The sequence below is a fragment of the Eleutherodactylus coqui genome, chromosome 5, assembly GCF_035609145.1.
Source record: "Eleutherodactylus coqui strain aEleCoq1 chromosome 5, aEleCoq1.hap1, whole genome shotgun sequence".
Lineage (NCBI taxonomy): Eukaryota > Metazoa > Chordata > Amphibia > Anura > Eleutherodactylidae > Eleutherodactylus > Eleutherodactylus coqui.
Window position 1 is genome coordinate 161,783,319 of NC_089841.1, and position 27,168 is coordinate 161,810,486.

Consider the following 27,168-nt stretch of genomic DNA (forward strand, 5'->3'; position numbering starts at 1 on the left):
TAATATTTAAGAAAAAGTTTATCAATCTTATATTAGCTCTTTTTTTAAGTGCCCACATGGGACTTGAACTAGCGATCATTTAGTGTCTTATACAATATACTGCTATACTTCATTATTGCAGTATATTGTACTTCTGCAGGCAATCTAGTAAGCCATGCTCCAGGCATAGTTTAGTAGGCAGAAATATATGGAAGCCCTTAGGGCTTTCACAAGGCCCCAACTGCCATGACACCTGAATAGCTGATTGCGATCCTATGGCGTGCGAGCCAATAAGGTGACAGAGGTCCTCACTCTGTCAGTCCATTTAAATGCCCCTGTCAGAACTGTGTATAGAGTGGGCTGGGCTCTCAAGCCTTCTCTATACAATAGCACCTGGCATGTTGGGAAGGGGTTAATTTCCAAAGGGCTTGTAACAAATGAGTTGGCAACCAATTAGTATATGTCGTCCACTCCTAGGCTTCCTGCACATGGGCGGGTCGGGTTCTGCATGTGGAATCCCACAGCAAAATCTGGCACTGGCAGCAGCGGCACCTGTATTGTATCTTCATCTGTATTGCGGATGGTCCGCACGGCTCACCGTCAGACATGCGCAATACAGATTTTTTTTTAAACTCCTGCTTTTCCCACATCATTGCCTAGCGATGCTGCGAAATCCACGACCTTCCGGCAATGTCAAATGCAGAAGGGTCGTGGATTGGATGGCTTCCATTGACTTCAATAGAAGCCGTCCGCGCAGAATCTGCGCAAAAATAGAGCATGCTGTGACTTTTCCTCCATGAGCGGAAACTGCAATTGTTTTTCACTCGTGTGCAGGAAGAATCGCATTTCCATAGCATGCCATGGACGGTATTTGCTGCATACCCTACAGGAAATTTCATAGCATTAACAGTACAAGCCATGTGGAGGAGAGTTCAAAAATATCCTTCAAATAGAGCAGAAAATTTCCACAATAAATCCACAGTGTTTTTGAAAAAATCTGTGAATTACAAATCCATAACATGCCCAAATCCATAGCATGCCCATTTGTGCTGCGCATTTCAATCCTTGAAGTACGGGGGTGAAAAGCTGTTGCTGATCCGCAACATAAACCGTAGCTACATACGCACCATTAAAGTGCGTATTAGGCCACTGGAGTATTTGCTGCGGGTTTCTCTGCTGTGGAAAGCTCACAGCAGATATGCCCTGTGTTAAGGTACCCTTACTATGATGTACTGGATACTGCTCAGATGGCTCCAGTGTGTCCAACAGAAGCAGCTGATTGAGGATGGATCTGTGGTGGTGGTTACAGATCATCCCTCCGGTACTGTAAGCCACAGTCGTGTTGGGAAACACACAGTCTGCAGAGCATTCTTACATACATCTGTATGCATACTGTATGCAAAGATTGAGCACGTCTGTTTACTTTCGATTTTTTGTTTATTTATGTCACGGCCGCGCTCTCCTCTATGGGAGAGCCGGCCGCAACGGAAAAGCATGCGGTCGGGCCGCTTCAAAGCCGCCGCGGCTTAAACCGAGGCGGTTCTCCCGGTGGAAATCTTGCGGTTTTTGCTGCGGCCAAACCGCGAGATTTCCGACGGGAATCCGCCCTGTGTGAACCCTGCCTCAGTGTTCTAAGAAAATATAATCCAAAACTATTATTTCATACAAAAACAAGACATTTAATAAAATGGCCATATCAGGATAACGGAGTATTCTACTTTATTGGGATATTCCGGGTTGTGAAGCAAATTTTCAAAAATTCTACATAAGAAAGTTGTTTGTGCCATGTTTATGCACAGCTGGTTATGGGTATAAGTGCAGTCATTACCTTCTTATCCTGTCACCTTCTTATCCTGTCATCCATTTCTGATGTTTCCCCACATCACTATTTTCCAAGATGCCCACCACATTCCTGCCCACAAGCAGCTTGGAACTACATTTACTACAATTCCCCATCTGTACTTCCTTCCTGTGCGTGTCCCCACTAAATGCTGCCCTGCTATTGGTCAGCAATCCGGTCCAGGGAGCTGAAGAAATTAAAGGCATCCCTAGTCGTTGCTACTGAGCAAGCCCAACCTGTAGTGCTGGAGTGTCTACAGTTCATATCCAACGAACCTGGGAATAAACACTTCTGAGGTCCAGGAGAAGGTGATGTTTATAGAACTACAGACACTAAATCCAAAGCAGAACCACATTGCAGACTTTAATAACATTGGATTAGAATTCATTTGACAGCAACTTTGCATAATAGAATATTTAAGATACCTCTAACAGGCAATCTACATGCCTGGCATAATGTGCTATCTTGGATAACAGGCAGGCTCAGACAACACACTTCTAATGTGTATGACCTCCTTAACAGAGAGAAAGATAGGATGGGAAAGTGTATTTGAGGCTTTGCTGAGTCACATTGATATAGTAGAACTAGGCAAGTTACTGATTAGAATTTCAGGTCACTTCTCATACCTTTCCTCCAGTGACTACTCATGTAATGAGTGATTGGTCAAGTATTAACAAACAGAAGAGCATGCATGTATCATGTAAGAAAAACACTAATTACTGTTATGTCATATTCTTAGCATACACTATGTCTAAATGTGCACAATCAGGAGCGTACCTAAAGGCTCAGGGGCCCTGGTGCAAAGGTTCAGCGTGGTAATTAAATAACTGCAGATATCATTTTTCCCTGGCGCGTGGAGAGGCTACCGCGGCTTCCATGGAAGCCTAACAAAGCCGTCCAGTCCCACAGCACAGACACAGCTGTTACTTCGTCCATGCCGCGGGACCGCGGGAAAGCAGGAGTTTTTTTAAAAAGTATGCGCGCGGCATGCTGCCAGCGTGCCGAGCACATCCGCCGGGCAGGAAAAAGAAGATCCGGCCGTGATGGAGGGAAGAACTGCAGCGTCCAGACACGTGAGTATCATCTATTTCTTGGCCTTATGTCTGCGGGCCGGGAGGGACCCGCCGCGAGATTTTGCACAGGGAATCCGTGCTGGCTCGAATTTCCCCATTGACATGAGGCCTTATACCAGCGATAGATAGACAGATAGATAGATAGACAGACAGACAGACAGATGAATGAAAGATATATACACACTATAAATATACACACACTCTATATATACACACTATATATATATATATATACACACACACTATATATACACACACTATATATATGTGTATATAAATATATATATATATATATACACAAACACTATATATATATATATTTAAATATATATATATATATATATACAAACATACACACATATACACATACCCTGGACCACTTCTCCCTTTATAGCAGCAGATCAGGCAGACGCAGCAGCCTCTGTTCAGCAGGGGGCAGGGGCAGCACATGATGACCTCATCACTGTGCTGAACTCCCTACTGGCACTGTGGCTGCCTCCCTCCCCCCCCCCGCTTTTCTCAGCTTCCCTTTCAGGCTGGCCGCACTGTCTGCCCCGTGATCCGTGCGGCGCTGCAGACAGAGCGACTAGCACTGAATATGCATATATAAATGGTGGAGGGCAGCCTCTGGGCCCCCCGAGTGCAGGGGCCTTGTTACCACTGCAACCCCAGCGACCCCTGACTGTATGCCTATGTGCACAATTGTATATCAGCTCTGCTCACATCTGTAATGTGGCTTATGTTACAAATGACAACCATGCTGCATCTGTTAGACAAAATGCTCGGCTAATTGAAAGGATTTAAGAGATTTGAAGTGCCGAGCTGGTTTATGCGGCGCAGCTGATTCGAATTGTCTTACAATTTACAGCGTCACCCCGACAGTGATGGGTGGAGCGGTGAGCACCTGAACTAAGTACCTGATATATTTGCTCTGGAGAACTGCTGCTTGCGGTTCTGAAAAAATTCAGGCTATGCCTGTAGAGAGTTTAGCTTTGTTGCCAATGTCAGGGTCCACGGGTCAGCAGAAAATCTCGGAATGAGATTGAGAGGGGAGCTTTGGTCTGCAGAGCCGGCAACAGGGTTCTGCAGCAAGGAAAAAATTCAGGCTAGGCCTGTGTAGGGTTTGAGTTGTTAAGGTATTAGCCCCTATATTAGGGTCAGCCTGGTAGGCAGAGAGTCCAGTTTTAGCTGAGCAAGTTTGAACCGAAAAGCTGCAAGCTCTCTATAGTATTTAGTGCTCTGTCTGCTTTTAGTGCTTTTATTGCTTATAAGCTTTTAAGCTTTTGAACTTTTACAGGGCGAAATGTCTCTTGATTTAGATCTCAGATCTGCTCCGGGGAGACAAACTGAGTGGGGCCTTTCTTGTCTTGGTCCTCCTTTGTATAAGTGCAATTTTTGCGGACCGGAGATGGAGGGAGGAGGGGGGGAAGCATACAGCCTCAGCGGCAGATTCCTAGTGGGTAAGTGTATGTTACTTTTGGGTAGTAGGTTGTGTGCGGCTCACAAGTGCTAATAATTGTGCCCCCAGTCTGTGTTGGAGATGTTTCACCTGCCTCCCGTCTCTATGGCGCCGCTGCAGCCTCTTCACACTTTTCCCGCTTCTGAACGGACCACCGCTGTGCCGTGCCCCAGGAGACGAGCGCGCTCCCCACCTCCCGCTCCAAACCTGTTCCTGATGGTCCCTCTCCTGGCTCCGGGTAAGTGGGCAGCCGCTGGCACTAGCTGGTGTTTCTCCGCGAGTCCAGCTCCCCGCGTGCCTCCCGGTCCTCCGAAAATTTAGGTCCCGGCTTCTCTCGCGGGTGTAGGCCCCGATCGTTCTCGGCGTCCCTCAGCTGTCCACAGCGTTTCTTTCTGCTCCTTAGGCTGCAGAGCTGCTGAAGCAGGTGTTCAGCGGTGTCTCCCTCGGTCAAGGATGCCTGAAAAAGGTTTTATCCGCCTGGGTCACAGGAGCAGAGCTTCTGTGCGACCGCTACCTCTGCTGGCTAGGCCACGCCCCCCATGCTGCATCTGTTAGACAGCGGACACCAAGCAGGCCTGTTGGACCCTATTCATTTATAATGGAGTTTGTCGTTCGCAGTCTTGAAGTCCAAGATTAGTGATGCACACTGTTCTTTCCATCACATATAACAGAATCTGATGAGGAAGCTCCTGGTGCAGCCTCCGATGCAGGTGTGAGCATAACCTTAGCAAATACTTGCATTCTCCATGACATAACAACTTGGGAGCGTATTTACTTAGAACTCTGCATTATGCTATTATACTTTTCTTTCTAATTTTCACGCTGCTAGCAGCGTACAGAATGCGCTTCTATTAGGAACCAATAGGTTCCTATAGAAGTGTTCACATGAGAAAATTAGAGATGAGCGAACGTACTCGTCCGAGCTTGATGCTCGTTCGAGTATTAGCGTGTTCGAGATGCTCGTTATTCGAAACGAGCACCACGCGATGTTCGAGTTACTTTCACTTTCATCTCTGAGACGTTAGCGCGCTTTTCTGGCCAATAGAAAGACAGGGAAGGCATTACAACTTCCCCCTGCAACGTTCAAGCCCTATACCACCCCCCTGCAGTGAGTGGCTGGCGAGATCAGGTGTCACCCGAGTATATAAATCGGCCCCTCCCGCGGCTCGCCACAGATGCATTCTGACATAGTTCAGGGAAAGTGCTGTCTTGCTGGAGTTGCTATAGGGAGAGTGTTAGGAGTTATTTTAGGCTTCAAGAACCCCAACGGTCCTTCTTAGGGCCACATCTGACTGTGTGCAGTAGTGTGGAGGCTGCTTTTTGCAGTGTTGCACTTTTTTTTTTTTTTTGTATATCGGCCGTGCAGAGCATTGCGTCCTGCAGTAATTTTACATTGTCCAGGGCCAGTAGTGGTGAGGCAGGGACAGAAGACATATTTAGTGTATATAGGCAGTGGGCCTTTCCAAAAACATTTGGGGAAAAAAATCTATTTGGGCTGCCTGTGACCGTCCTCAGTGTACTGGGTCTCTGCTGGGGGTAGTTGTCCTAATTCATACGCAGCCAGCTAAGTGTTACAGCAGGCTTGCGCAAAATTCTTTCCTGGCTCTGTGTTGCCTGTTACATCACCGCTGTATTCCTGTCCACAGTGAAACAGTCTGCAGTAATTTTACATTGTCCAGGGCCAATAGTGGTGAGGCAGGGACAGAAGACATATTTAGTGTATATAGGCAGTGGGCCTTTCCAAAAACATTTGGGAAAAAAAATCTATTTGGGCTGCCTGTGACCGTCCTCAGTGTACTGGGTCTCTGCTGGGGGTAGTTGTCCTAATTCATATGCAGCCAGCTAAGTGTTACAGCAGGCTTGCGCAAAATTCTTTCCTGGCTCTGTGTTGCCTGTTACATCACCGCTGTAATCCTGTCCACAGTGAAACAGTCTGCAGTAATTTTACATTGTCCAGGGCCAGTAGTGGTGAGGCAGGGACAGAAGACATATTTAGTGTATATAGGCAGTGGGCCTTTCCAAAAACATTTGGGAAAAAAAATCTATTTGGGCTGCCTGTGACCGTCCTGAGTGTACTGTGTCTCTGCTGGGGGTAGTTGTCCTAATTCATACGCAGCCAGCTAAGTGTTACAGCAGGCTTGCACAAAATTCTTTCCTGGCTCTGTGTTGCCTGTTACATCACCGCTGTATTCCTGTCCACAGTGAAACAGTCTGCAGTAATTTTACATTGTCCAGGGCCAGTAGTGGTGAGGCAGGGACAGAAGACATATTTAGTGTATATAGGCAGTGGGCCTTTCCAAAAACATTTGGGAAAAAAAATCTATTTGGGCTGCCTGTGACCGTCCTCAGTGTACTGGGTCTCTGCTGGGGGTAGTTGTCCTAATTCATACGCAGACAGCTAAGTGTTACAGCAGGCTTGCGAAAAATTCTTTCCTGCCTCTGCTGTGCGTTTCGTAAGCGAAGTCAGCCTCCAACCACAGGCCAATAAGCGGCACATTTAATTACAGCGTTCTGTTTCTGCACTACTGGTAATGCACCATGCTGAGGGGTAGGGGTAGGCCTAGAGGACGTGGACGCGGCCGAGGACGCGGAGGCCCAAGTCAGGGTGTGGGCACAGGCCGAGCTCCTGATCCAGGTGTATCGCAGCCGACTGCTGCGGGATTAGGAGAGAGGCACGTTTCTTGCGTCCCCACATTCATCTCACAATTAATGGGTCCACGCGGTAGACCTTTATTAGAAAATGAGCAGTGTGAGCAGGTCCTGTCATGGATGGCAGAAAGTGCATCCAGCAATCTATCGACCACCCAGACTTCTGCGCCGTCCACTGCTGCAACTCAGAATCCTCTGGCTGCTGCTCTTCCTTCCTCCCAGCCTCCTCACTCCATTACAATGACACATTCTGAGGAGCAGGCAGACTCCCAGGAACTGTTCTCGGGCCCCTGCCCAGAAAGGGCAGCAATGGTTCCGAATCCTCTCCCACTGGAGGAGTTTGTCGTGACCGATGCCCAACCTTTGGAAAGTTCCCGGGGTCCGGGGGATGAGGCTGGGGACTTCCGGCAACTGTCTCAAGAGCTTTCAGTGGGTGAGGAGGACGATGACGATGAGACACAGTTGTCTATCAGTGAGGTAGTAGTAAGGGCAGTAAGTCCAAGGGAGGATTCGGAGAAAGAGCAGCAGGACAATGAGGTGACTGACCCCACCTGGTTTGCTACGCCTACTGAGGACAGGTCTTCAGAGGGGGAGACAAGGGCAGCAGCAGGGCAGGTTGGAAGAGGCAGTGCGGTGGCCAGGGGTAGAGGCAGGGCCAGACTGAATAATCCACCAACTATTTCCCAAAGCGCCCCCTTGCGCCATGCCACCATGCAGAGGCCGAGGTGCTCAAAGGTCTGGCAGTTTTTCACTGAGAGTGCAGACGACCGACGAACAGTGGTGTGCAACCTGTGTCGCGCCAAGATCAGCCAGGGAGCCACCACCACCAGCCTCACCACCACCAGCATGCGCAGACATATGATGGCCAAGCACCCCACAAGGTGGGACGAAGGCCGTTCACCGCCTCCGGTTTGCACCGCTGCCTCTCCCCCTGTGCCCCAACCTGCCACTGAGATCCAACCCCCCTCTCAGGACACAGGCACTACCTTCTCCTGGCCTGCACCCACACCCTCACCTCCGCTGTCCTCGGCCCCATCCACCAATGTCTGTCAGCGCACCGTCCAGCCGTCGCTAGCGCAAGTGTTGGAGTGCAAGCGCAAGTACGCCGCCACGCACCCGCACGCTCAAGCGTTAAACGTGCACATAGCCAAATTTATCAGCCTGGAGATGCTGCCGTATAGGGTTGTGGAAACGGACGCTTACAAAGGTATGATGGCGGTGGCGGCCCCGCGCTACTCAGTTCCCAGTCGCCACTACTTTTCCCGATGTGCTGTCCCAGCCCTGCACGACCACACCTCCCGCAACATTGTACGCTCCCTCACCAACGCGGTTACTGCCAAGGTCCACTTAACAACGGACAAGCACAGGCGGGCAGGGCCACTATATCTCCCTGACGGCACATTGGGTGAATTTAGTGGAGGCTGGGACAGAGTCAGAGCCTGGGACCGCTCACGTCCTACCCACCCCTAGAATTGCAGGCCCCAGCTCGGTGGTGGTATCTGCGGCGGTGTATGCTTCCTCCACTAAACCACCCTCCTCCTCCTCCGCATCCTCTGTCTCGCAATCAAGATGTGTCAGCAGCAGCACGTCGGCAGCAGTCGGTGTCGCGCGGCGTGGCAGCACAGCGGTGGGCAAGCGTCAGCAGGCCGTGCTGAAACTACTCAGCTTAGGAGATAAGAGGCACACGACCCACGAACTGCTGCAGGGTCTGACAGAGCAGACCGACCGCTGGCTTGCGCCGCTGAGCCTCCAACCGGGCATGGTCGTGTGTGACAATGGCCGTAACCTGGTGGCGGCTCTGCAGCTCGGCAGCCTCACGCACGTGCCATGCCTGGCCCACGTCTTTAATTTGGTGGTTCAGCGCTTTCTGAAAAGCTACCCATGCTTGTCAGACCTGCTCGGAAAGGTGCGCCGGCTCTGCGCACATTTCCGCAAGTCCCACACGGACGCTGCCACTCTGCGGACCCTGCAACATCGGTTTAATCTGCCAGTGCACCCACTGCTGTGCGACGTGCCCACACGGTGGAACTCTACACTCCACATGTTGGCCAGGCTCTATGAGCAGCGTAGAGCTATAGTGGAATACCAACTCCAACATGGGCGGCGCAGTGGGAGTCAGCCTCCTCAATTCTTTACAGAAGAGTGGGCCTGGTTGGCAGACATCTGCCAGGTCCTTGGAAACTTTGAGGAGTCTACCCAGATGGTGAGCGGGGATGCTGCAATCATTAGCGTCACCATTCCTCTGCTATGCCTCTTGAGAAGTTCCCTGCAAAGCATAAAGGCAGACGCTTTGCGCTCGGAAACAGAGTCGGGGGAAGACAGTATGTCGCTGGAAAGTCAGAACACCCTCCTGTCTATATCTCAGCGCGTTCAGGAGGAGGAGGAGGAGCATGAGGAGGAAGGATGAGGAGGAGGGGGAAGAGACAGCTTGGCCCACTGCTGAGGGTACCCATGCTGCTTGCCTGTCATCCTTTCAGCGTGTATGGCCTGAGGAGGAGGAGGAGGAGGAGGAGGAGGAGGATCCTGAAAGTGATCTTCCTAGTGAGGACAGCCATGTGTTGCGTACAGGTACCCTGGCACACATGGCGGACTTCATGTTAGGATGCCTTTCTCATGACCCTCGCATTACACGCATTCTGGCCACTACGGATTACTGGGTGTACACACTGCTCGAGCCTCGGTATAAGGAGAACCTTTCCACTCTGATACCCGAAGAGGAAAGGGGTTCGAGAGTGATGCTATACCACAGGACCCTGGCGGACAAGCTGATGGTAAAATTCCCATCCGACAGCGCTAGTGGCAGAAGGCGCAGTTCCGAGGGCCAGGTAGCAGGGGAGGCGCGGAGATCAGGCAGCATGTACAGCACAGGCAGGGGAACACTCTCCAAGGCCTTTGACAGCTTTCTGGCTCCCCAGCAAGACTGTGTCACCACTGCCCAGTCAAGGCTGAGTCGGCGGGAGCACTGTAAAAGGATGGTGAGGGAGTACGTAGCCGATCGCACGACCGTCCTCCGTGACGCCTCTGCCCCCTACAACTACTGGGTGTCGAAGCTGGACACGTGGCCTGAACTTGCACTGTATGCCCTGGAGGTGCTTGCTTGTCCTGCGGCTAGCGTCTTGTCAGAGAGGGTGTTTAGTGCAGCTGGGGGAATCATCACAGATAAGCGTACCCGCCTGTCAACCGACAGTGCCGACAGGCTTACACTCATCAAGATGAACAAAGCCTTCTCTTCTCCACCAGCGGACAGCAGCGATACCTAAGCAATACGTAGGCTGCACCCGCGGATGGAAGCATCGTTCTCTATCATCATCAAAAACGGGGACCTTTTTGCTTCATCAATCTGTGTATAATTATCATCCTCCTCCTCCTGCTCCTCCTCCTGAAACCTCACGTAATCACGCCGAACGGGCAATTTTTCTTAGGCCCACAAAGCTCAGTCATATAATTTTTGTAAACAATTTTTATATGTTTAAATGCTCATTAAAGCGTTGAAACTTGCACCTGAACCAATTTTTATTTTAACTGGGCTGCCTCCAGGCCTAGTTACAAATTAAGCCACATTAACCAAAGCGATTAATGGGTTTCACCTGCCCTCTTGGTTGGGCATGGGCAATTTTTCTGAGATACATTAGTACTGTTGGTACACCAATTTTTTGGGGCCCTCGCCTACAGTGTAATCCAATTCATTTTTTGCCCACCTGCATTAAAGCTGACGTTACATCAGCTGTGCTGGGCACTGCAATGGGATATATTTATGTACCGCCGGTGGGTTCCAGGGAGCCACCCATGCTGTCGGTCCACACGGAGTTGTAACTGCATGTGTCCACTTCTAAAGAACCCCAGTCTGACTGGGGCATGCAGTGTGGGCCCGAAGCCCACCTGCATTAAACATGACATTACCTGAGCTGTGATGGGCAATGCAATGGGATATATTTATGTGCCGCCGGTGGCTTCCTGGCACCCACCCATGCTGTCGGTCCACAGGGACTTCACAATAGGGAGTTGTATCTGCCTGTGTCTATGAATTAAAAACCCCCGTCAGGTTGGGATATGCAGTGTGGGCCGAAGCCCACCTGCATGTAATCTGACGTTAGCTCTGCTGTCCAGGGCACTGCAATCGGATACATTTATGTACAGCCGGTGGGTTTCAGGGAGCCACCCATGCTGTGGGTGCACACGGAATTCCCATTGCGGAGTTGTACCTGCCTGTGACTATTTATAAAAAAACGCGGTCTGACTGGGGCATGCAGACACCTTGACAGAATGAATAGTGTGTGGCACATAGGTTCCCCATTGCTATGCCCACGTGTGCAGCTCCTGATGGCGGTGGCATAGGATTATATTTCTCACTGCTTCTGTACAGCATTGTGGGCTATCGTCCTGCCCCTTTTAAAGAGGGTCGCTGCCTAGCCGTGCCAACCCTCTGCAGTGTGTGCCTGCGGTTCCTCCTCATGGCAGACGCACTTATAAATAGACATGAGTGTGGCGTGGCATGAGGGCAGCTGAAGGCTGCGCAGGGACACTTTGGTGTGTGCTGTGGACACTGGGTCGTGCGGGGGGGGGGGGGGGGCAGCATGTAACCCAGGAGAAGTGGCAGCGGAGTGTCATGCAGGCAGTGATTGTGCTTTGTTGGAGGTAGTGTAGTGCTTAGCTAAGGTATGCATTGCTAATGAGGGCTTTTCAGAAGTAAAAATTGTTGGAAGGGGGGGCCCACTCTTGCCGCTATTGTGGCTTAATAGTGGGACCTGGGAACTTGAGATGCAGCCCAACATGTAGCCCCTCGCCTGCCCTATCCGTTGCTGTGTCGTTCCCATCACTTTCTTGAATTGCCCAGATTTTCACAAATGGAAACCTTAGCGAGCATCGGCGATATACAAAAATGCTCGGGTCGCCCATTGACTTCAATGGGGTTCGTTATTCGAAACGAACCCTCGAGCATCGCGAAATTTTCGTCCCGAGTAACGAGCACCCGAGCATTTTGGTGGTCATGAGAAAAATTGCCCATGCCCAAACAAGAGGGCAGGTGAAACCCATTAATCGCTTTGGTTAATGTGGCTTAATTGGTAACTAGGCCTGGAGGCAGCCCAGTTAAAATAAAAATTGGCTGAGGTGAAAGTTTCAACGCTTTAATGAGCATTGAAACTTATGAAAATTGTTTACAAAAATTATATGACTGAGCCTTGTGGGCCTAAGAAAAATTGCCCGTTCGGCGTGATTATGTGAGGTTTCAGGAGGAGGAGCAGGAGGAGGAGGAGGAATATTATACACAGATTGATGAAGCAAAAAGGCCCCCGTTTTTGATGGGGATAGAGAACGATGCTTCCATCCGCGGGTGCAGCCTACGTATTGCTTAGGTATCGCTGCTGTCCGCTGGTGGAGAAGAGAAGTCTGGGGAAATCCAGGCTTTGTTCATCTTGATGAGTGTAAGCCTGTCAGCACTGTCGGTTGACAGGCGGGTACGCTTATCTGTGATGATTCCCCCAGCCGCACTAAACACCCTCTCTGACAAGACGCTAGCCGCAGGACAAGCAAGCACCTCCAGGGCATACAGTGCAAGTTCAGGCCACGTGTCCAGCTTCGACACCCAGTAGTTGTAGGGGGCAGAGGCGTCACGGAGGACGGTCGTGCGATCGGCTACGTACTCCCTCACCATCCTTTTACAGTGCTCCCGCCGACTCAGCCTTGACTGGGGAGCGGTGACACAGTCTTGCTGGGGAGCCATAAAGCTGTCAAGGGCCTTAGAGAGTGTTCCCCTGCCTGTGCTGTACATGCTGCCTGATCTCCGCGCCTCCCCTGCTACCTGGCCCTCGGAACTGCGCCTTCGGCCACTAGCGCTGTCGGATGGGAATTTTACCATCAGTTTGTCCGCCAGGGTCCTGTGGTATAGTATCACTCTCGAACCCCTTTCCTCTTCGGGTATGAGAGTGGAAAGGTTCTACTTATACCGTGGGTCGAGCAGTGTGTACACCCAGTAATCCGTAGTGGCCAGAATGCGTGTAATGCGAGGGTCACGAGAAAGTCATCCTAACATGAAGTCAGCCATGTGTGCCAGGGTACCTGTACGCAACACATGGCTGTCCTCACTAGGAAGATCACTTTCAGGATCCTCCTCCTCCTCCTCCTCCTCAGGCCATACACGCTGAAAGGATGACAGGCAAGCAGCATGTGTACCCTCAGCAGTGGGCCAAGCTGTCTCTTCCCCCTCCTCCTCATGCTCCTCCCCCTCCTCCTCCTCCTCCTCAACGCGCTGAGATATAGACATGAGGGTGCTCTGACTATTCAGCGACATACTGTCTTCCCCCGACTCTGTTTCCGAGCGCAAAGCGTCTGCCTTTATGCATTGCAGGGAACTTCTCAAGAGGCATAGCAGAGGAATGGTGACGCTAATGATTGCAGCATCCCCGCTCACCATCTGGGTAGACTCCTCAAAGTTTTTAAGGACCTGGCAGATGTCTGCCAACCAGGCCCACTCTTCTGTAAAGAATTGAGGAGGCTGACTCCAACTGCGCCGCCCATGTTGGAGTTGGTATTCCACTATAGCTCTACGCTGCTCATGGAGCCTGACCAACATGTGGAGCGTAGAGTTCCACCGTGTGGGCACATCGCACAGCAGTCGGTGCACTGGCAGATTAAACCGATGTTGCAGGGTGCGCAGGGTGGCAGCGTCCGTGTGGGACTTGCGGAAATGTGCGCAGAGCCGGCGCACCTTTCCGAGCAGGTCTGACAAGCGTGGGTAGCTTTTCAGAAAGCGCTGAACCACCAAATTAAAGACGTGGGCCAGGCATGGCACGTGCGTGAGGCTGCCGAGCTGCAGAGCCGCCACCAGGTTACGGCCGTTGTCACACACAACCATGCCCGGTTGGAGGCTCAGCGGCGCAAGCCAGCGGTCGGTCTGCTCTGTCAGACCCTGCAGCAGTTCGTGGGCCGTGTGCCTCTTATCTCCTAAGCTGAGTAGTTTCAGCACGGCCTGCTGACGCTTGCCCACCGCTGTGCTGCCACGCCGCGCGACACCGAATGCAGGCGACGTGCTGCTGACACATCTTGATTGCAAGACAGAGGTTGCGTTGGAGGAGGAGGAGGAGGAGAAGGGTGCTTTAGTGGAGGAAGCATACACCGCCGCAGATACCACCACCGAGCTGGTGCCCGTAATTCTGGGGGTGGGTAGGACGTGAGCGGTCCCAGGCTCTGACTCGGTCCCAGCCTCCACTAAATTCACCCAATGTGCCGTCAGGGAGATATAGTGGCCCTGCCCGCCTGTGCTTGTCCACGTGTCCGTTGTTAAGTGGACCTTGCCAGTAACCGCGTTGGTGACGGCGCATACAATGTTGCGGGAGACGTGGTCGTGCAGGGCTGGGACAGCACATCGGGAAAAGTAGTGGCGACTGGGAACTGAGTAGCGCGGGGCCGCCGCCGCCATCATACTTTTGAAAGACTCCGTTTCCACAACCCTATACGGCAGCATCTCCAGGCTGATAAATTTGGCTATGTGCACGTTTAACGCTTGAGTGTGCGGGTACGTGGTGTCGTACTTGCGCTTGCGCTCAAACACTTGCGCTAGCGACGGCTGGACGGTGCGCTGACAGACATTGGTGGATAGGGTCGAGGACAGCGGAGGTGAGGGTGTGGGTGCAGGCCAGGAGACGGTAGTGCCTGTGCCCTGAGAGGGGGGTTGGATCTCAGTGGCAGGTTGGGGCACAGGGGGAGAGGCAGCGGTGCAAACCGGAGGCGGTGAACGGCCTTCGTCCCACCTTGTGGGGTGCTTGGCCATCATATGTCTGCGCATGCTGGTGGTGGTGAGGCTGGTGGTGGTGGCTCCCCGGCTGATCTTGGCGCGACAAAGGTTGCACACCACTGTTCGTCGGTCGTCTGCACTCTCAGTGAAAAACTGCCAGACCTTTGAGCACCTCGGCCTCTGCAGGGTGGCATGGCGCGAGGGGGCGCTTTGGGAAACAGTTGGTGGATTATTCGGTCTGGCCCTGCCTCTACCCCTGGCCACCGCACTGCCTCTTCCAACCTGCCCTGCTGCTGCCCTTGCCTCCCCCTCTGAAGACCTGTCCTCAGTAGGCGTAGCAAACCAGGTGGGGTCAGTCACCTCGTTGTCCTGCTGCTCTTCCTCCGAATCCTCTGTGCGCTCCTCCCTCGGACTTACTGCCCTTACTACTACCTCACTGATAGACAACTGTGTCTCAACGTCATCGTCCTCCTCACCCACTGAAAGGTCTTGAGACAGTTGCCGGAAGTCCCCAGCCTCATTCCCCGGACCCTGGGAACTTTCCAATGGTTGGGCATCAGTCACGATAAACTCCTCTGGTGGGAGAGGAACCACTGCTGCCCAATGTGAGCAGGGGCCCGAGAACAGTTCCTGGGAGTCTGCCCGCTCCTCAGAATGTGTCATTGTAATGGAGTGAGGAGGCTGGGAGGAAGGAGGAGCAGCAGCCAGAGGATTCTGAGTTGCAGCAGTGGATGGCGCAGAACTGTGGGTGGACGATAGATTGCTGGATGCACTTTCTGCCATCCACGACAGGACCTGCTCACTCTGCTCATTTTCTAATAAAGGTCTACCGCGTGGACCCATTAATTGTGCGATGAATGTTGGGACGCCAGAAACGTGCCTCTCTCCTAATCCCGCAGCAGTCGGCTGCGATACACCTGGATCAGGAGCTCGGCCTGTGCCCACACCCTGACTTGGGCCTCCGCGTCCTCGGCCGCGTCCACGTCCTCTAGGCCTACCCCTACCCCTCAGCATGCTGTATTACCAGTAATGCACAAACAGAACGCTGTAATGAAATGTGCCGCTTATTGGCCTGTGGTTGGAGGCTGACTTTGCTTACGGAACGCCAGGAAATAATTTTGCGCAAGCCTGCTGTAACACTTAGCTGGCTGCGTATGAATTTGGAGAACTACTACACCCAGCACAGACCCAGAACACTGAGGACAGTCACAGGCAGCCCAAATAGATTTTTTTCCCCAAATGTTTTTGCAAAGGCCCACTGCCTATATTCAATCAATATGTCTTCTGTCCCTGCCTAAGCGCTTCTGGCCCTGGAGTATGTCAAAGAACTGCAGAGTGTTGCACTGTGAACTGCAATACAGCGGTGATTTAACAGCCCAGACAGAGCCAGGAAATAATTTTGCGCAAGCCTGCTGTAACACTTAGCTGGCTGCGTATGAATTTGGAGAACTACTACACCCAGCACAGACCCACAACACTGAGGACAGTCACAGGCAGCCGAAATAGATTTTTCAATCAATATGTCTTCTGTCCCTGCCTAAGCGCTTCTGGCCCTGGAGTATTACTGCAGGGCGCAATGCTCTGCACGGCCGATATACCAAAAAAAAAAAAAGTGCAACACTGCAAAAAGCAGCCTCCACAGTACTGCACACGGTTAGATGTGGCCCTAAGAAGGTCTGTTGGGGTTCTTGAAGCCTAAAATACTCCTAACACTCTCCCTATAGCAGCTCCAACAAGATAGCACTTTCCCTCCTCCATGTCAGAAGGCATCTGTGGCGAGCCGCGGGAGGGGCCGATTTTTATACTCGGGTGACACCTGATCTCGCCAGCCACTCACTGCAGGGGGGTGGTATAGGGCTTGAACGTCGCAGGGGGAAGTGGTATTGCCTTCCCTGTCTTTCTATTGGCCAGAAAAGCGCGCTAACGTCTCAGAGATGAAAGTGAAAGTAACCCGAACATCGCGTGGTACTCGTCATGAGTAACGAGCATCTCGAACACGCTAATACTCGAACGAGTATCAAGCTCGGACGAGTATGTTCGCTCATCTCTAGTAATATGCTAAAAACGCTTACTGTTGCCCTCATCCACTCCTGGCTCGATTATTGCAACTCGTTGCTAATTGGCCTTCCCTGCACCAGACTCTACCCTCTCCAATCCATCCTGAATGCGGCAGCCAGGCTCATCTTCCTGTCCAGCCGCTACTCGGACGCCTCTGCCCTGTGCTGGTCACTGCACTGGCTGCCCGTTAAATACAGAATTCAATTTAAACTCGCCACCTTCATCCACAAAGCCCTCCACAGTGCAGCGCCCCCCTATATCGCCTCCCTCATCTCAATCCATCAACCAGCCCGGGCTCTCCGCTCTGCTAACGAAACCAGACTGAGCGCCCCTTTAATTCGAACTTCTCATTCCCGCCTCCAAGACTTCTCCAGAGCAGCACCGGTCCTCTGGAACGCACTACCAAAGGCTACCCGAACAATCCAGGACTCGCAGAACTTCAGGCGTGCTCTAAAAACGCACCTCTTCAGGGAGGCATACCGAATTCCCTAAACAAACCCCTCTGTACTCCGCCTGATAACATGCTCCCTGCCCTAGTGACTGTAATCCCTGCTAGCCATCATAAACCGCTCCTGCAGTCATACTGTTTCTGCCGTCACACGGCTAAATGTCTGACCATTGTCTATGTGTATATCACCCCTCACTCTCCACCTTGCCATACCGTGCACATCTCCAGCCCCTTTACCTTCTGTATCACCCCATTACTTGTAGTATGTAAGCTCGTTGGAGCAGGACCCGCACCCCTATTGTTTCCATCAATTGATTACTATGTAACCGTGGTTCTGTAATGTTTGTACTTTTGTCTTTCTGTATCCCCCGTCTATGTAAGCGCTGCAGAATATGTTGGCGCTATACAAATAAAGTTTATTATTATTATTATTAATATGGAATAGGGTAATAAAATTTAGTTGCTGCCTATATCACAAAAATTAGAGCTAATAGGGGAAAATGGATGGCATATATGAAATCAGCACATGAAATATACCTTATATTAGCTATCAAATGCTCTGCACCAAAATACGTATTGGCCAGGGTTATTATTGTAGTTATTATTGCAAACTTTAATAACATTTGATTTGCATTCATTTGAAAGCAACCCTGCGGAACCGAAATACCACTTTAAAATACCTCTAACAGGCAATCTACATGCCTGGCATAATGTGCTATCTTGGATAACAGGCAGGCTCAGACAACACACTTCTAATGTGTATGACCTCCTTAACAGAGGGAAAGATAGGATGGGAAAGTGTATTTGAGGCTTTGCTGAGTCACATTGATATAGTAGAACTAGGCAAGTTACTGATTAGAATTTCAGGTCACTTCTCATACCTTGCCTCCAGTGACTACTCATGTAATGAGTGATTGGTCAAGTATTAATAAACAGAAGAGCATGCATGTATCATGTAAGAAAAACACTAATTACTGTTATGTCATATTCTTGCCCAGAGGCGTAACTTGAAGCTTCTGGTCCCCAATGCAAAATGTGTAGCAGGACCCCTAATTATAATGTTTTATTAATAGTATTGGGCTCCCTATATGGAGAAGAGAGGCCTTATGGGCCCCCTAAAGCTCCTGGGCCCGGGTGCAACCACATCCCCTGCACTCACTATAGTTACGCCCCTGCTGTTGCTATTTACAATGTCTATATGTGCACAATTGTATATCAGCTCTACTTACATCTGTAATGTGGCTCATGTTACAAATGACAACCATGCTGCATCTGTTAGACAGCGGACACCAACGGTGCCTGTTGGACCCCATTCATTTATAATGGAGTTTGTTGTTCGCAGTCTTGTTGTCCAAGATTAGTGATGCACACAGTTCTTTACGTCAAATAGAACAGAATCTGATATGGAAGCTCTTGGTGCAGCCTCCGATACAGGTGTGAGCATAACCTTAGCAAATACTTGCATTCTCCATGACATAACAACTCGGAAGTGTATTTTCTTAGAAATTGTATTGTGCCACTACACTTTTCTTCATCCTGGAAATATATGAATAATTGAGTATGGTACGTTATTATTCTCACAGTCAATGGAGGTGTCCCTACACCCTATATTGTCCAATCTGTACCCTATATTGTCCAAACGTCAGTGTTTAGGAACACATTCCATTGATAAAGGGTTAACGTTTAGCATTTCCAGTAGGTATATGTGAGGAATGGCAGAATACTAAGTTGTAAGACAAGATTCTCCAGAACTGTTATATCATTAGAAATATTTGACATATTTACTATAAGTGGCAAGACGGGATAGCCGGCAAGTATTTTTCAAGATGAATTTCTAAATATGCGGTCATAAGTGGAGAAACATTACCTTCTGAATAGTCACCATTTACCAGACTGGGTTCATATTTGCTCTGAAACTGATGTACACTACCTTAAATCTCATAGGGCACCACTACTGGTAGCATCAGTATAGCTATAATCAGCTGTAGCCAGCAGATGGCAGTCTTGTCATTCTTCTTGGCAGGCGAATGCAAAAATATCAATTAAAGAAATGTATACAATAAAGAACATTGATTTGATGCATTTTAAAGTCCCTTTACCTAATACGTAGGCCTATGACATGTGAACAGCTGATACAACAGTATTGCTACATGTCCCCAACTCCGTATGATTTGTTTGATCAATCATATAAGTTTTAAAGAAAAATTATGTTTTAATAGTTAAAAGCATAACCTGCTTTAAACAATCTGTGATGACAGCTGACTACAAGGTATCACCTCGCGTTCAGCTCTAAGCGCTAATCATACTCTCTTTGGCACCCTCTGTTTCACATACGGACTTTGGAATGTGAGACTTCCTCTACTAATTCTGTGGTAGGCCCTTTGACAATTGTTTACTAATTCAGACTACTCCTTCCAGGGTGCGTTTACATGTTACTGATTTTGTTGCAGATTTTTTTGCAGATCTGCAGTCGATTTCACACTTTCAATTTAATTCAAATTGAAGAGGTAAAATCTAAAGCAAATCAGTCATATGTTAACCCCCCTCCCCCTCCTAATTTCACACATAGTCTTTTTTGCAAAGGGGCCACGTTTTTTGGAATTTCATGTCTTTTATCAAGATATGACATATGCTCATATAAAAGTATACATATTACATTATACATGTAATGACTGCCAATCAAAAGCTGAAGGTAAGATAAATCCTAAGAAGCCTAGAACACAAATAAGCAAAAGTGTTAGGTTGTGCTGCTGGGACCTGTAGTACTAGTGTTTCTAGCAGCACAAGCCCACAGGTGTGGCATAATTGTGCTGGTTAGGTGTGGTGATCTCCTGCTAACCTATCCCCTGGGTCTTTGCTCACATATACACCCTGCTCCTGTCAGTGTCTGTTTGGTGTCCAGAGTGAGCAGTCATATATCCTTGTCCATTGCAGTTTGCTGTGTGTTTGGTGTCTGGTTGGTTCATGTCCATTCTTACATTTATTTTCTGTCAGTTTGTCTCTGCTTTGTCCTGCTGAGTGCAATTGCCATTTCTGAGCTAGGGTGGCCTTAGGGTCCTCTGATATATGTGTCTTGCTAGTGTAGGGACTGCAAGACACTAGGAGCCTTGTTGTGGCCTTGCAGTTTAAGTTCATTGGCCAATGTACGAACCAATACCTCATACTTTTATAGCTCTATCATCTGTGAGAGTTTTGGTTGTTTGTCAGTCCCTATGTTACGTCTGTCTGTCTGTCAATTCAGTCCGCAGTATGCAGTTCTCTGTCCAGTTAGTGTTTCCATCAGCATGTCCAGTCTGAAGTCTGTCTTAGGTCCTTGTTTTTGTGGTTCCTAACTCCTGTATGGGCACGTTCATGTGGGCCTGGTGCTTATTTGCCCACACGAATGTAACAACAAGTTTCTTCATTGAGATATGCTGCTGAAACTATATTTCTATGATTCCTGCGATAAAATGTTTCTGGACATTCGCTCCGGATGTTACAAAAGTAGTCCGCCATCATATGCATATCCCATCGTCCCCAGTACAGTTCTTCCACGGTCCTTATTTGCTGGTGAGATCGCTCACCCTGTTCATGACCTACATCACCAAGACAATCTGGAAACCGAGCCAAACTGCCTGCAGGTAATGTAAAATTAATGCTCATTTTACAGCCAAGTGTTCAGAAAAAGAAGTGAGTGTATGCTCCACAAGTAAATGCTTTACAAGCATACAAAACAACAACCGCACATGCGCATCAAGGTTGTCCACTGAATCTTGGAAATGCTGGTCTTTCACGAGTTCACGGATTTTGTGGTCATCTAATTTACCTGCTTTTAGCTTCTCCATGCTCATCGCAGGAAATTTTCAACATTTGTAGCTGAAACACGTTCCATTTCTCTTCAAATGTCTTTACACATTGTTTCATCAAAGCAAGTTTGATGGGCAGTGGTGGCAATATGTACCATATGTACTAATAGTAAGAAAATGCTGGCGGGAAAATAAAGTAAATACAACAAAAAATAGGTAATGACTAGAGATGAGCGAACGTACTTGTCCGAGCTTGATACTCGTTCGAGTATTAGCGTGTTCCAGATGCTCGTTACTAGAGGCGAGCACCACGCGATGTTCGAGTTACTTTCACTTTCATCTCTGAGACGTTAGCGCGCTTTTCTGGCCAATAGAAAGACAGGGAAGGCATTACAACTTCCCCCTGTGACGTTCAAGCCCTATACCACCCCCCTGCAGTGAGTGGCTGGCGAGATCAGGTGTCACCCGAGTATAAAAATCGGCCCCTCCCGCGGCTCGCCACAGATGCATTCTGACATAGCTCAGGGAAAGTGCTGTCTTGCTGGAGTTGCTATAGGGAGAGTGTTTTAGGAGTTATTTTAGGCTTCAAGAACCCCAACGGTCCTTCTTAGGGCCACATCTGACCGTGTGCAGTACTGTTGAGGCTGCTTTTTGCAGTGTTGCACATTTTTTTTTTTTGTATATCGGCCATGCAGAGCATTGCGTCCTCAGTCTGCAGTAATTTTACATAGTATAGGGCCAGTAGTGCTGAGGCAGGGACAGTGAAAAAGGTGAAAGACATATACTGTCTATATAGGCAGTGGGCTTTTCCAAAAAAATTTGGGAAAAAACATTCTATTTGGGCTGCCTGTGACCCTCCTGAGTGTACTGCGTCTCTGCTGGGGGTAGTAGTCCTAATTAATACGCAGCCAGCTAAGTGTTACAGCAGGCTTGCGCAAAATTCTTTCCTGGCTCTGCGTTGCCCGTTACATCACCACTGTCATCCTGTCCAGAGGGAAACAGTCTGCAGTAATTTTACATAGTATAGGGCCAGTAGTGCTGAGGCAGGGACATTGAAAAAGGTGAAAGACGTATACTGTCTATATAGGCAGTGGGCTTTTCCAAAAAAATTTGGGAAAAATCATTCTATTTGGGCTGCCTGTGACCGTCCTGAGTGTACTGTGTCTCTGCTGGGGGTAGTAGTCCTAATTAATACGCAGCCAGCTAAGTGTTACAGCAGGCTTGCGCAAAATTCTTTCCTGGCTCTGCGTTGGCCGTTACATCACCACTGTCATCCTGTCCAGAGGGAAACAGTCTGCAGTAATTTTCCATAGTCCAGGGCCAGTAGTGGTGAGGCAGGGACAGTGAAAGAGATATACTGTCTATATAGGCAGTGGGCTTTTCCCAAAAAATTTGGGAAAAAACTTTCTATTTGGGCTGCCTGTGACCGTCCTGAGTGTACTGCGTCTCTGCTGGGGGTAGTAGTCCTAATTAATACGCAGCCAGCTAAGTGTTACAGCAGGCTTGCGCAAAATTCTTTCCTGGCTCTGCTGTGCGTTCCGTAAGCGAAGTCAGCCTCCAACCACAGGCCAATAAGCGGCACATTTAATTACAGCGTTCTGTTTCTGCACTACTGGTAATACAACATGCTGAGGGGTAGGGGTAGGCCTAGAGGACATGGACGTGGACGCGGGCGAGGACGCGGAGGCCCAAGTCAGGGTGTGGGCACAGGCCGAGCTCCTGATCTAGGTGTATCGCAGCCGACTGCTGTGGGATTAGGAGAGAGGCACGTTTCTGGCGTCCCCACATTCATCTCACAATTAATGGGTCAACGCGGTAGACCTTTATTAGAAAATGAGCAGCGTGAGCAGGTCCTGTCGTGGATGGCAGAAAGTGCATCCAGCAATCTATCGACCACCCAGAGTTCTGCGCCGTCCACTGCTGCAACTCAGAATCCTCTGGCTGCTGCTCTTCCTTCCTCCCAGCCTCCTCACTCCATTATAATGACACATTCTGAGGAGCAGGCAGACTCCCAGGAACTATTCTCGGGCCCCTGCCCAGAATGGGCAGCAATGGTTCCGAATCCTCTCCCACTGGAGGAGTTTGTCGTGACCGATGCCCAACCTTTGGAAAGTTCCCGGGGTCCGGGGGATGAGGCTGGGGACTTCCGGCAACTGTCTCAAGAGCTTTCAGTGGGTGAGGAGGACGATGACGATGAGACACAGTTGTCTATCACTCAGGTAGTAGTAATTGGAGTAAGTCCCAGGGAGGAGCGCACAGAGGATTCGGAGGAAGAGCAGCAGGACAATGAGGTGACTGACCCCACCTGGTTTGCTACGCCTACTGAGGACAGGTCTTCAGAGGGGGAGGCAAGTGCAGCAGCAGGGCAGGTTGGAAGAGGCAGTGCGGTGGCCAGGGGTAGAGGCAGGGCCAGACCGAATAATCCACCAACTGTTTCCCAAAGCGCCCCCTCGCGCCATGCCACCCTGCAGAGGCCGAGGTGCTCAAAGGTCTGGCAGTTTTTCACTGAGAGTGCAGACGACCGACAAACAGTGGTGTGCAACCTTTGTCGCGCCAAGATCAGCCGGGGAGCCACCACCACCAGCCTCACCACCACCAGCATGCGCAGACATATGATGGCCAAGCACCCCACAAGGTGGGACGAAGGCCGTTCACCGCCTCCGATTTGCACCGCTGCCTCTCCCCCTGTGCCCCAACCTGCCACTGAGATCCAACCCCCCTCTCAGGACACAGGCACTACTGTCTCCTGGCCTGCACCCACACCCTCACCTCCGCTGTCCTCGGCCCCATCCACCAATGTCTCTCAGCGCACCGTCCAGCCGTCGCTAGCGCAAGTGTTGGAGCGCAAGCGCAAGTACGCCGCCACGCACCGGCACGCTCAAGCGTTAAACGTGCACATAGCCAAATTTATCAGCCTGGAGATGCTGCCGTATAGAGTTGTGGAAACGGAGGCTTTCAAAGGTATGATGGCGGCGGCGGCCCCGCACTACTCAGTTCCCAGTCACCACTACTTTTCCCGATGTGCCGTCCCAGCCCTGCACGACCACGTCTCCCGCAACATTGTATGCGCCCTCACCAACGCGGTTACGGGCAAGGTCCACTTAACAACGGACACGTGGACAAGCACAGGCGGGCAGGGCCACTATATCTCCCTGACGGCACATTGGGTGAATTTAGTGGAGGCTGGGACCGAGTCAGAGCCTGGGACCGCTCACGTCCTACCCACCCCTAGAATTGCGGGCCCCAGCTCGGTGGTGGTATCTGCGGCGGTGTATGCTTCCTCCACTAAACCACCCTCCTCCTCCTCCTACGCAACCTCTGTCTCGCAATCAAGATGTTTCAGCAGCAGCACGTCGCCAGCAGTCGGTGTCGCGCGGCACAGCAGCACAGCGGTGGGCAAGCGTCAGCAGGCCGTGCTGAAACTACTCAGCTTAGGAGAGAAGAGGCACACGGCCCACGAACTGCTGCAGGGTCTGACAGAGCAGACCAACCGCTGGCTTGCGCCGCTGAGCCTCCAACCGGGCATGGTCGTGTGTGACAACGGCCGTAACCTGGTGGCGGCTCTGCAGCTTGGCAGCCTCACGCACGTGCCATGCCTGGCCCACGTCTTTAATTTGGTGGTTCAGCGCTTTCTGAAAATCTACCCACCCTTGTCAGACCTGCTCGGAAAGGTGCGCCAGCTCAGCGCACATTTCCGCAAGTCCCACACGGACGCTGCCACCCTGGGCACCCTGCAACATCGGTTTAATCTGCCAGTGCCCCGACTGCTGTGCGACGTGCCCACACGGTGGAACTCTACGCTCCACATGTTGGCCAGGCTCTATGAGCAGTATAGAGCTATAGTGGAATACCAACTCCAACATGGGCGGCGCAGTGGGAGTCAGCCTCCTCAATTCTTTACAGAAAAGTGGGCCTGGTTGGCAGACATCTGCCAGGTCCTTGGAAACTTTGAGGAGTCTACCCAGATGTTGAGCGGGGATGCTGCAATCATTAGCGTCACCATTCCTCTGCTATGCCTCTTGAGAAGTTCCCTGCAAAGCATAAAGGCAGATGCTTTGCGCTCGGAAACTGAGGCGGGGGAAGACAGTATGTCGCTGGATAGTCAGAGCACCCTCATGTCTATATCTCAGCGCGTTGAGGAGGAGGAGGAGGAGCATGAGGAGGATGAGGAGGAGGGGGAAGAGACAGCTTGGCCCACTGCTGAGGGTACCCATGCTGCTTGCCTGTCATCCTTTCAGCGTGTATGGCCGGAGGAGGAGGAGGATCCTGAAAGTGATCTTCCTAGTGAGGACAGCCATGTGGTGCGTACAGGTACCCTGGCACACATGGCTGACTTCATGTTAGGATGACTTTGTCGTGACCCTCGCATTACACGCATTCTAGCCACTACGGATTACTGGGTGTACACACTGCTCGACCCACGGTATAAGGAGAACCTTTCCACTCTCATACCCGAAGAGGAAAGGGGTTCGAGAGTGATGCTATACCACAGGACCCTGGCGGACAAACTGATGGTAAAATTCCCATCCGACAGCACTAGTGGCCAAAGGCGCAGTTCCGAGGGCCAGGTAACAGGGGAGGCGCGGAGATCAGGCAGCATGTACAGCACAGGCAGGGGAACACTCTCTAAGGCCTTTGACAGCTTTCTGGCTCCCCAGCAAGACTGTGTCACCACTCCCCAGTCAAGGCTGAGTCGGCGGGAGCACTGTAAAAGGATGGTGAGGGAGTACGTAGCCGATCGCACGACCGTCCTCCGTGACGCCTCTGCCCCCTACAACTACTGGGTGTCGAAGCTGGACACGTGGCCTGAACTCGCGCTGTATGCCCTGGAGGTGCTTGCTTGTCCTGCGGCTAGCGTCTTGTCAGAGAGGGTGTTTAGTGCGGCTGGGGGAATCATCACGGATAAGCGTACCCGCCTGTCAACCAACAGTGCCGACAGGCTTACACTCATCAAGATGAACAAAGCCTGGATTTCCTCTTCTTCACCAGCGGACAGCAGCGATACCTAAACAATACGTAGGCTGCACCCGCGGATGGAAGCATCGTTCTCTATCACCATCAAAAACGGGGACCTTTTAGCTTCATCAATCTGTGTATTCTATTCATCCTTCTCCTCCTGCTCCTCCTCCTGAAACCTCATGTAATCACGCCGAACGGGCAATTTTTCTTAGGCCCACAAGGCTCAGTCATATAATTTTTGTAAACAATTTTTATACGTTTCAATGCTCATTAAAGCGTTGAAACTTGCACCTGAACCAATTTTTATTTTAACTGGGCTGCCTCCAGGCCTAGTTACAAATTAAGCCACATTAACCAAAGCGATTAATGGGTTTCACCTGCCCTCTTGGTTGGGCATGGGCAATTTTTCTGAGGTACATTAGTAATGTTGGTACACCAATTTTTTTGGGCCCTCGCCTACAGTGTAATCCAATAAATTTTTTGCCCACCTGCATTAAAGCTGATGTTACATCAGCTGTGCTGGGCACTGCAATGGGATATATTTATGTACCGCCGGTGGCTTTCTGGGACCCACCCATGCTGTCGGTCCACATGGACTTCCCATTAGGGAGATGTACGTGCCTGTATATACTTTTAAAAAACTCGAGCCTGAATGGGGCATGCAGTTTGGGCCGAAGCCCACCTGTATTTAATCAGACGTTAGCTCTGCTGTCCAGGGCACTGCAATGGGATTTATTTTTGTACCGCCAGTGGGTTCCAGGGAGCCACCCATGCTGTCGGTCCACACGGACCTCACATTAGGGAGTTGCACCTGCCTGTGTCTATGTATTAAAAACCCTGGTCTGACTGGGGCATGCAGTGTGGCGCGAAGCCCACCTGTATTTTATCTGACGTTACATCAGCTGTGCAGGGCAATGCAATGGGATACATTTATGTACCGCCGGTGGCTTCCTGGCACCCACCCATGCTGTCGGTCCACACGGAGTTGTAACTGCATGTGTCCACTTCTAAAGAACCCCAGTCTGACTGGGGCATGCAGTGTGGGCCGAAGCCCACCTGTATTTTATCTGACGTTACCTCAGCTGTGCAGGGCAATGCAATGGGATATATTTATGTACCGCCGGTGGCTTCCTGGCACCCACCCATGCTGTCGGTCCACACAGAGTTGTAACTGCATGTGTCCACT

General features: G+C 50.6%; 1 protein-coding gene across 1 annotated transcript in view; it reads left to right on the forward strand.

The window, feature by feature from the left end:
- The first annotated feature begins 4,456 nt into the window (after window positions 1-4,456).
- The window catches only part of LOC136628826 (solute carrier family 2, facilitated glucose transporter member 11-like), a 51,795-nt gene continuing 29,083 nt past the window's right edge, over window positions 4,457-27,168 (forward strand). Inside the window, exon 1 of the mRNA XM_066604920.1 lies at window positions 4,457-4,589. Coding sequence (XP_066461017.1) covers window positions 4,457-4,589 — 133 coding nt within the window. The remainder of the gene's footprint in view (window positions 4,590-27,168) is intronic.